Source organism: Monodon monoceros, unplaced genomic scaffold (assembly GCF_005190385.1).
Source record: "Monodon monoceros isolate NGI ecotype Baffin Bay Population unplaced genomic scaffold, NGI_Narwhal_1 Super_Scaffold_21, whole genome shotgun sequence".
Classification (NCBI taxonomy): domain Eukaryota; kingdom Metazoa; phylum Chordata; class Mammalia; order Artiodactyla; family Monodontidae; genus Monodon; species Monodon monoceros.
The window spans coordinates 67,859,332-67,870,368 of NW_021703778.1; the positions used below are offsets into that span (position 1 = coordinate 67,859,332).

An 11,037-nucleotide genomic window follows, 5' to 3' on the forward strand; every position below is an offset into this window, starting at 1 on the left:
GAGAAGGTCCAAACTCAGAAGCACTATCTATACAGTAAGTGCCCTACACATGAACCAGTTCCATTCCGAGAGCACATTCGTAAGTCCAATTTGTTCACAAGTCCAACAACGTTTGCCTGGATACCCAACTAACACAATTGGCTGTATAGTACTGTACTGTAATATGTTTATAATACTTTTCACACAAATAATACATAAAAAACAAACACACAAAATAAAGAAAACATTTTAAATCTTAGAGTACAGTACCTTGAAAAGTAGTGTACAGTACAACAGCCGGCATACAGGGGCTGGCACTGAGTGGACAGGCAAGAAGAGTCACTGACTGGAGGGGGGAGAGGAGGTGGGAGATGGTAGAGCTGAAGGATCGTCAGCAATAAGAGACAGAGGGCAAGCTGCAATTTCACTCATGCCTGACTTTGACGGCAGAGGTTCTGGTTCCTTGCTGGATTCAATTCTATCTACCCTCTTTAAAAAATGATTCAGTGATGTCTGGGTAGTAGCTCTTTTTTTCTCGTCATACGTGACACAGCAGCACTGGATTGCATTCGGAACGGCTGCTGCAACTTTCGTGTACCTTTCTGTGTTCGGGTCCTGTGCCTCAAAAACTAACAGTGGGGCTTCCCTGGTGGCACAGTGGTTGAGAGTCCGCCTGCCGATGCAGGGGACACGGGTTCGTGCCCCGGTCCGGGAAATCCCACATGCCGCGGAGTGGCTGGGCCCGTGAGCCATGGCCGCTGAGCCTGCGCGTCCGGAGCCTGTGCTCCGCAACGGGAGAGGCCACAACAGTGAGAGGCCCGCGTACCGAAAAAAAAAAAAAAAAAAAAAAAAAAAAAAGATACAAGTTGTCAAATGAAAAAAAAAAACTGACAGTGCCTCCTCAAATGAAGAAAATCCCCTCGCCATTTCCTGCGTCGTGAATCACTTCGTTTCTTCAGTTACTTCTTCTTCCTCTTGTGTCTCTTTGTCCTTTCTCTGAGCCAGTTCCATCAGGTCTTCATCAGTAAGCTCCTCGTGTTGCACAGCAAAAGTACTGTACAGTAAAGTACACAAAAGCACGACTAGTAGAGGATGCACGCATCTGACAATGTACGCCAGACGTGTGAATTAATTTATGTGATCAGACATGCGCATGCACGCTCGCATCTTTGAAAGTTCGCATCTTGAAGGTTCGTACGTAGGGAACTTACTGTACTCCTCCCAACTCCCATCTTCTAGCACCAGCCTGCAGCTGGGCAGTCCTGGGAGGGACCCATCAACTGATCTGTGCCTCTCCACCGCCCCCAGCAGGGCGCCTCTCCTGTGCACATCGCTATGAGGCACAACTTCCCCGTCCTGGTGCAGCTCCTCATTGACACCGGCAGTGTCCTGGACGCCGTTGACAATGTAAGTGGCTGCAGAAACCATCTGGGCCCCATGGAGCCTCTGGGCACCCTCCCAGGTTGGCAGGGCTTGACTGTGGTCTACTAGCCTGGCCCAGAATTGAGGAATCGCTCTTTCAGCTTGTCAAAAGTTGTTTGAATATTTGTTGAAGGTAGCATTATTTTATCAACCATTCCTCTATTTTGAACATTTGAGTATTTCCAAGTTTCTGTCATGATGTATAGAACACTGTGGTAAACATTTTGCTACATGCAACCTTTTCCTTTCATTGATTTTTTTTTTCCCTTAGGGAAAATTCCCAGGGCAGGGGTGACTGGGTTAATCTCGTATAACAAGAGGTCTCTGAGTCCTGAAGTTGCGATCCATCAGGAGCGTTTTAAAATCCCCATCCCCACAATCCACCCCCCAACCATACAATCCTCAGGGCCGCCACGCACAACCACTAGTGGTGGAAAGCAATTTGACAGAATATAACATATACCTTTGAAATGGTCAGTATTTGCACGTCTGAGAATTGAGCCTCAAGAAATATATTAAGAGCTCATGCACCAAGATATCTGTTGTAGCAGTCTATCAGTTTTCATTTCAAAAAGGACCCCAAATACTTAATAAGAGAGAAGTGATCGGTTAAATTATGGTATAGGCGTAGATAGGCTCTTATGGAGTTATAAAAAATGGTGTTTATAGAGTTTATAATATGCAGGAAGTTATACAGATGCAAAATGTATACACAGGATGATCTCAAATATGTAAAACCATAAAACTAAAAACATTCTGCATTAAAGAAAATACTAGAAGAAATGTACTAAGACTGTTAACAGAGGTTGACTTAGGTGGGATAGCGAGTGGTATTTTGTCTTTGTTCTTTCTACTTCTTTGTTATTTACTAAGTTTGCTGAGTATTATGTTTATGATTAAATCCAGTTTACCCTCCCACGTAACTTCTTTTTTTAATATAAATTTATTTTATTATTATTTTTTTTTTTTATTTTTGACTGAGTTGGGTCTTCGTTGCTGCACGCGGGCTTTTCTCTGGTTGTGGCAAGCGGGGGCTACACTTTGTTGTGGTGCGCAGGCTTCTCATTGCGGTGGCTTCTCTTGTTGGGAGCATGGGCTCTAGGCACCTGGGCTTCAGTAGTTGCGGCTCATGGGCTCTAGAGCACAGGCTCAGTAGTTGTGGCACACGGGCTTAGTTGCTCTGCAGCATGTGGGATCTTCCCGGACCTGGGCTCGAACCCGTGTCCCCTGCATTGGCAGGTGGATTCTTAACCAGTGCGCCACCGGGGAAGCCCCACATAACTTCTTAGAGAAACTCTGTTAAGGCCCAGTTGGGAGTGTACCCACCTTGGTCCTGTCCTGGCTTTGAGCCACAGACCATCTCTACATGCTTTTCTGCTCTCCGTCCTCTTGGTTTGTTTTCCAGAGGCAGCAGACGCCCCTCACCTTGCCGCCGAGCACGCCTGGCAGGACATAGTAGGTATTCTCCTCATTGCTGGGGTTAACTTAAACCTGAGAGATAAGGTACCTCTGCTCACAACCAGCCTCCCTTGCGAGCTTTCATGACTCCCTCTTTGCCAGAGATCCTGATGCAAATGCCTCCTGCTCCCAGAATGTTCAAGGCTTCCCATCTGTTATATATCAGCTCAAAGGCAACTTCCTCCAGGAAGCCTTCCTGCCCCTCCATCACCTTCCCCTGCGTCCTCTGAGGTCCCTCAGCACTTGGCCCACCCCTCTCCTGGTCCTTGCCTGTGATATGTTTGTCTTCTGTTTCATGGCCCCCATCAGACTTTGAGCTCCTTGAGTCATCTGCTGGGGAGAGGGGAAGAGAGTTAGAGGAACGGCATGTCACCACCCCACAACTCCGTACATGTGAAACAGGGTTGGGGGAAGCTTCCTGGGTCACGGTGCTTCTGGGGTGGCCACCTCCTCAGGTGGCCAGAAGTTTGAGAAGAGTTGAAGGCTTAGTATGAGGCTGAAGAGGTCACAGGCTCATGAGGCGAAGGGCCCTTGCACATGTGGCCCAGCCCTTGGGATGGTGTGGGAAAGAGATGGGGGCAGGGAACAGGCCCTGAGGCTGGACCTGGGAAGGGCTTCCTGCTTCCTGGGAGGGAAGCTGGGGCCCGGGGCAGCTGGCCAAGCTTGAAGAGGAGCTTCCCATCTCCCCGCAGGTCCCTGGAGGTGGTGGAGGCCAGCACTGTGCCAGAGGCCTGGAGCAAAGGGCTGGAAACCTGAGGGGAGGCAGCAAACTTGACACAGGAGCCCAAGCCCCTTCTCTGGGTTCTGGTTTCATCTGAGACATGAGGCTGGTAACATCTATCTCACAGGTGACCTTGAAGACTTATGCAGGCTGAGTTTTATAAGCCTTAAGTCCTCCTATTCTAGAAGAACACAAGAGGTGGTTGTTGGAATTATTGCCTTATTCTACCTGTGACTTTTCCACACCCAGAGTTACTCCCAGAAAACCTTCTGCTCTCCAGTGTAGACTGCTGGAAACCACTTTCTTTGGGCAGGAGGGTCTGTAGTCAGTGCTAGAGGCCATCCTACACCCTCTTATAGGAGCTCTGGCTTCCCTTCTCCCTTCTTACCCGCAGCAAGGAAAAACTGCCTTGCCAGTGGCCACCACATCAACCATGTCAGCCTGGTGGACATGATCATAAAAGCCGATCGCTTCTACAGATGGGAGAAGGTACTGAGACCCTGTGCTTGGTCTCTCCGTGTTGGAAAGGGAGTGGCCATGGCTTCAGGTGGAGTTGGCTTTGAACCCCAGCCCTGACCAATTCAGGGGCCCCTCAGTTTCCAAGCGAGTGATAATCCCTGCCTTACCTAACACTAGGGTTCTTTGAGGGCATCCAGAGATGGGTGAACACCCAAACCACACTGAAATAAGGCTGACTGAGGTCCGTGCCAGTGTGGAGATACTAGTAGACCCTGCTCTAGCTCCTGGTTGATGGATGAATGCATTCATGCATGAATAAAGAAATGGCAAATTGGTTCCAGCTCACTGTCAGCTCCAGGTGATTGGAATTGTGGCTTGGGGTGTTCTACTTAAGCAACTTTCTGAGCCCAGAAGGAAAGTGTGCTGGGATTGATTAGTGATATTTGCTGTGGATTTGGGAAAGAGGAGTGGCAGTTGTAAGGTCCTGCATTTACAGCTCCAGTGTCGGCAAATGGGGGTGGGTTGAGAGATTTTTTGTTGTCCTTAATGGTTGCTTTTATACACAGAAAATAAAATTTTGCATTTATTTCAGTTTTAGAAATTAATACTGAATTGTTTACAAAATTTAAATCCTACTTTTCCTCAAACTTTTAAATTTATTTTTACAATCTTCTTATTACATTTATACAACTAGTAAATTTTAACAGTCACTTTCAAGGAAGCCTTTTGATTAAAGTTTGGTCCCATGTTTAAGCTTAATTAAACTACCTTAAAGGTTTTAAACTGAAAGAATAAATTTAATATAATAGGTTTTCTTTTTAAGCACTTCAAATGCTTCCTAAATTCTTAAATTATCCCATTAAATGCAATAAATTAAACCTATAAAGTGAATCTCAAATACCATAAACATTCTGATATTGTTTACAAATTTAGTAAATTTCTCTTACACTTCTCAAAAAAATCACTGTCCAAAATTCAATCAATTGATAAATTTCCATAGGAATCATAAGATTTTCTCTTTCACTGACGTGCTGGATTCTTGTAAATATTACAACCCCTTTACATACCACAGATTACTCCTAAATATTAATACCAACGGTTTGATGAACTGATTCATCTCTATGCTTAATTTTAAACCACCTCAGGCTTTAAAAGTTTTCAACACTAAGGCAGTGGTGCAGTTAGAATCACAAATCCCTCCTTCCTACCCCTAGACCAATTCAATCAGAATCTAAGGGATAAGGGCCAAGCTTCAGTGGTTCTTAAAGCTCCCAGATGATCCCAATGTAAGATGCAGCTGAGAACACAGCTCGAAAGAAACAGTTTTTACCACCCAAGGAGAGAGCCAAGCTCCCAGGTCGTCACCTCCCAGGTGACTGGCCAGACACAGTTAACCAGGATGTAAGATTCAGAGCTGCAGATGCTAGAACTCACCTGAGCTTTTTTTTTTTTCACACACACACACACACACACACACACTGTATTTTATTTTTACAAGAGATAAATAAACTGACACCAAGCATTGTAAATGGATGACCACAACAAAAGCAACAATGATTGCAATTAACAAACACGAAACACACTCATACTATGTCATAATATTGACATTCTGTCCAGTAATCCTCCACTGTAACAGCTGCTTTACTTTGCAGTGGTCACCTGAGCTTTTTAACAACTAGAAATCTGCAGCCACATCCTTTCCAGGGGCTTTTGTGGCTTTTTTTTTTTTTTTGAATTTTTGAATTTTATTGATTTTTTATACAGCAGGTTCTTTTTTTTTTTACATCTTTATTGGAGTACAACTGCTTTACAATGGTGTGCTAGTTTCTGCTTTATAACAAAGTGAATCAGTTATACATATACATATGTTCCCATCTCTCTTCCCTCTTGCGTCTCCCTCCCTCCCACCCTCCCTATCCCACCCCTCTAGGTGGTCACAAAGCACGGAGCTGATCTCCCTGTGCTATGCGGCTGCTTCCCACTAGCTATCTACCTTACGTTTGGTAGTGTATATATGTCCATGCCACTCTCTCGCTTTGTCACAGCTTACCCTTCCCCCCGCCCCATATCCTCAAGTCCATTCTCTAGTAGGTCTGTGTCTTTATTCCTGTCTCACCCCTAGGTTCTTCATGACATTTTTTTTTTCTTAAATTCCATATATATGTGTTAGCATATGGTATTTGTCTTTCTCTTTCTGACTTACTTCACTCCGTATGACAGACTTTAGGTCCATCCACCTCATTACAAATAGCTCAATTTCGTTTCTTTTTATGGCTGAGTAATACTTTTGTGGGTTTAACTTAAGCTATTACATAATTTTTGGTAACCTCTCATTTTATCACCTGCTTTGCATAGAAAGAATTCTGTAATGCAGACCTTCTCTACTTGTTGTCGTTTGGCAAGTTTAGTTCGTGCCTGATTCTTGGCTTGCCTGGTTTTAGCCACAGCTGCTGAGTCATTCTACTGACACTCGTGCTATAAGAACACAAAGAAAAGAGAGAAATGGGAAGGCTTCCTGGAAGAGGTGGCACCCAGGTGGTCTTTTGACTGTGGCAATGGGATTGAGAGACAGGGAGGTGAGAAAAGGAATTCTGGATGAAGAAACAGTGTAAGCAACTCAGTTTCCAACACTCAAAGCAAGGCACAGAGTCAGAAACCAGAGTAATGGACACTATGCTCCAGGCCTGTGATGACACCAGTTCTGTGTCCAGGCTCACAAGGGAGAGCCTGGCAGGGATTTCCCCCAGACAGCTGCTGCACTTCTGGGATCTGCCCCACAGGACCAGCTCTCATGCAGGGACCTCTGTGACCCCTCTGGGAAGAGTTTGACCTTTAAGCAGGACCATCGGCAGGAAACACAGCAGCTCCGCTCTGTGCTGTGGTGACTGGCCTCCAGGTACCTGCAGCCCCACGAGTGGAAGAAGCTGGCGTATTGCTGGGAGTTCACCGAGGCCCACGTCCACGCCATCGAGCAACAGTGGACAGGTACCACCTTGCCTTGGTGCCCCAGAGCAACCGGGTGGAGGGGTGGGGGCACGTGGGGTGTGTTCAGTTTTCTGTTCTTCTGGGGGAAAAGCCTCAGCAAGCCACACGCCACTTCCAACCCATCACGTGCTCTTCCCCTCTCCAGGCCTTTACACAGACTGGGCCCTCTGCCCCTCCCTCCACATTGACCTGTGAACTTCACATTCTTCACGAATCAGCTTGAGCTGAAACCCATCATTCACACATGAAACTAAAGGTGCTCCCTGTAAAAAGGAGAGGAGCTGCTGTTGCCACTATTATTTAACATCTATTTGGAAATTCGGGCCCTGGTATTAAGGCATGAGACAGAAATAGAAATTGAGTGTAAATACTGGAAAGGAAGAGAGAGATTTATTAATTTCAGATAAGATACACACACACACACAGGAAGTCCAGAAGAATCAACGGAAAAACTCTTAGAATAAAATAATTCAATGAAATGGCTAAACATGATGAAATATACGAACACCATAGTATTCCTCTGTACCATCAATAAGTGGGCAAAATATATAGAGGTATATATATGTAAAAAAATATATATATATGTAAAAATGTATATTTTAAATATATTAAAATATTTAAAATATATATATAATATATATTTAAAATGTATGTAAAAATATACTCCATTTACAATAGTGTGTGTTTCTAAGAAGAAATATGAATGACATATGAGTAAGACAATACAAATTATTTGAACTGTAAAAGAAGACTTGTGTAAGTAGAATGACATTCTGTATTTCCAGCTAAAAGAAGTGTCATGTAGATATTAATTTTCCCCATATTAAAGCTTTGATCCAATTTTAATCAAATCAAAATAGGAGGTTTTTTGAAACTTGACTAAAGGATTCTACGGTTCGTCTGAAAGAAGAAACAGGGAATATATAAATGAATATTCTGGAGGAAAAAAGCGAAGAGGGTCTAACTCAACCAGACTCAACGTTAGAAAGCTAGAATATTTAACACAGAGAGATACCTGACAGAAACATATGCAAATCAGGTAGTGGACTAGAGTGGGGAGTCCACAAGCGAACTCTATTACCGATGCGGATTTCATAGACGATAAAGGAGCACTGGTAAATTACAGGGCTGGGGACAAGGGGTAGTGAATAAACGGGTCAAATAAAACTGCTACATCACGAGCAGCACCAGGAGGAAGTGCCTGCTGGGGGCCCACGGACACCAGAACATCAGGGACGCAGTGGCTGACTGACTTGGACCTGATGGCTGTGCCCCCATGGCTGTGCCAGACCATCTGTCCCCAGCTGGGAGAGCTGACCTGGTCACAGTTGAATAACAAGTTAACCCCACCACCAGCACTGAAGAGCATGGGCACTTATTTTCCAAACATTGTAATCACCTGGGAAGGCTTAACACTGATCTGTTGCCTAGGCCACACCCAGACTCAAGTACTAGGAATCTCAGAGCGGGGAGGGGGACCCAGGTGTCAGTGTTTGCTAAAGCCTCCCAGGTGTCTCCAATGAGCACTTATGGCTGAGAACCACTGGTTCAGGGGAAAGAACAGGGCCACTAGCTTGCAAGTCACAGGTTATTGTGAGCCGCCAGAGAGATGAACTGTACAGTCGTGTGTGCATTGTGGTACCACAGTGAATGCCAATTCTTTCTCTCTTCCCAGTGACACCAATAGGATACATGGTGGATGCTCAGGGGAAAGCCTGGCACTGGGGAGATCCAGGTGTCCCTGATACGAAACTCCACCCCCATCCCATCTGAGGCTGCTCCTCCCCTTCCTCCCATGCCCTCCCCATATCTGGGCTGAGTTCTGCTGGCGCTTAGAGGAGGGTCTGATGTTCCGGTGGCGGTAAGGGGTGTGCTCAGGCCTGGCTCTGGTAAGGCAGGCGGGCTTGGCGCCTTCTCTCTCTCTCTCTCTCTCTCTTTCTCCCCTCATGATCTTCAGGCACCAAGAGCTACCGGGAGCACGGGCACCGGTCACAGCCAGTGAGAAACCCAGCAGAGTGCTATTCAAAGGCCTCGTCGCCATTGGCAGGAGGGACCTGGCTGGTAAGTGTCTCCCCTGCCCACCTGCTGCTCAGGGCAGCACCGGGCGCAGAGTCAGAGTTGCATGGCCCCGCTGGAATGCGGCAGGGCCCTCCAAGGCTGCTCAGACCACGGCGCTGTGGCGCTGGCTCTGAACCTTTCAGATTGATGGTCCTAGCCCTGCCTCCTCCTGGAACCCAGACGGAGACGGGCAACTCACAGTACCTCCTGGCCCCAGTCTCCCCATCTGTGCCATGAGGGTGACCCAGACGATCCCTATCACCTTCACAGCCCCAAGGCCACTGAAGCTACAATCTCTTCCTATCCAGCTCTCTATACTACATTGATTTTTTTTTCTTTCTCCAGTTTGGAATAAGGTGGGAACAGCCTGCAGGGTTGTTTTTCACAAACATTAAGACCTATGGGCCAAAACTGGCTTAAGATGAGTTGAACCAGTAAGATCTGGTCAAATAAAATTTCTGAGGCCGTCACAACCTATTTGAGTCTGTCAATCCCAAAAGCGTTTTTTGGGATTTGCGATTCAGGGCACCATGTAGAACCATCAGGCAAGCGGAGTAACAGGTTCTAGTAATGATCCCTCATTAAAAACAAAATTGGCTCATGATGAAAAAGGCTTAAACTCTGTAACCTCCATTGCCATGGTGCATTACAGGGCAACCACAGGATGGGGTACTAGGCAGCCATCCATAGTAATGAAGGTACATCGGTCACTTGGCAACAAGGAAAAGCGTCGATAACACGTTATCAAGGGGCAAGAGGAAAGTCCCCTGTGTGGTCGGTCTCCCCTAGCTGCCACACACAAGGTGTGAAAACAGTCATTTCAGAGGGGAGGAATTAGGGATGACTTGGTTCTTCTTCCAGCATGTTCTTAAAAGAAGATGCAGAATAATATTTAACACAAACTCTTGCAGGCAATTAAAACATCAAACTAGCCTTGTGAGGCAGCGCTCAGGCAACAAGAGGCAACAGGATTCTTGTCTTTGGCAGAAAGCATCAGGAAGAAAGCAAACGATGACTCTAGCGCCCCGAGGAGGTGCACAGCCATGTAACTGGAGGGCCTGGACCTTCAGGAGCATGGAACCTCAGAGTGGGGGCCACTGAACAGAGGAGGACCACCGTTTAAGGGCTTAAAAAACAATTACTGTAAACAGACTTCCAGCTGCTTCCACTGAAACCCGTATTAGGCAGGACCAGCAGGCAAATGTTTGTGATCTTTTTCACGGGGGCCTGTCTCAGGTTTTGCAGGTAATCCCTTCCCAGAGGTATGGTCCTTTGCAGCTCTCAGTTTACTTTCATCTCCTGCATCTCACTGGAGCCTCACAGCAGCCCCCTGTGGTGCAAGGGATGTCTTTTCAGAGAGGACTCTGGGCACAGGGTGGATAAGCAGCTCATCAGGTGGTGAGGTCAGGGGCCAAACTGAGCATTCCTGTCTCCCCAACCTGGTGAAGGGCTCCATCCATCCCTTATGAGAAGGACCGCCCTTAATTCAATCCCTGACTTTTATGAATGCTGTGCTCACTCCATAACTGTTTCTATTCTCAGCTCATTTGTACATTTTGACAGTTCCAGGAGGCACACACTCGCATTTTTTCCCTTTTTCAAAGTACCTTTTAAAGTTTTAAACTTTTAATTTTAAGATCATTTCAGACTTAGGAAAAAGCTGCAGAAATAGTTCAAAGAATTTCCAAATACTCTTCACTCAGCTTCCCCAAATATTAACATCTTACATAACCAGGAAAGTAACACTGCTAGGATACTATTTTTTTTTTTAGATGTTGGGGGTAGGAGTTTATTAATTAATTTATTTTTGCTGTGTTGGGTCTTCGTTTCTGTGCGAGGGCTTTCTCTAGTTGTGGCAAGTGGGGGCCACTCTTCATCGCGGTGCACGGGCCTCTCACTATTGCGGCCTCTCTTGTTGCGGAGCACAGGCTCCAGACGCGCAGGCTCAGTACTTG

At 46.1% G+C, this 11,037-nt stretch overlaps 1 protein-coding gene across 1 annotated transcript in view; it reads left to right on the top strand.

Annotated features, from left to right (window-relative positions):
- Positions 1-10,131, top strand: part of ANKDD1A (ankyrin repeat and death domain containing 1A) — a 31,928-nt gene extending 21,797 nt beyond the window's left edge. Inside the window, 9 exon segments of the mRNA XM_029236391.1 lie at positions 1,288-1,386; positions 2,807-2,819; positions 2,822-2,904; positions 3,975-4,005; positions 4,008-4,069; positions 6,820-7,024; positions 8,982-9,011; positions 9,014-9,085; positions 10,070-10,131. Coding sequence (XP_029092224.1) covers positions 1,288-1,386; positions 2,807-2,819; positions 2,822-2,904; positions 3,975-4,005; positions 4,008-4,069; positions 6,820-7,024; positions 8,982-9,011; positions 9,014-9,085; positions 10,070-10,131 — 657 coding nt within the window.
- Positions 10,132-11,037: the final 906 nt, after the last annotated feature.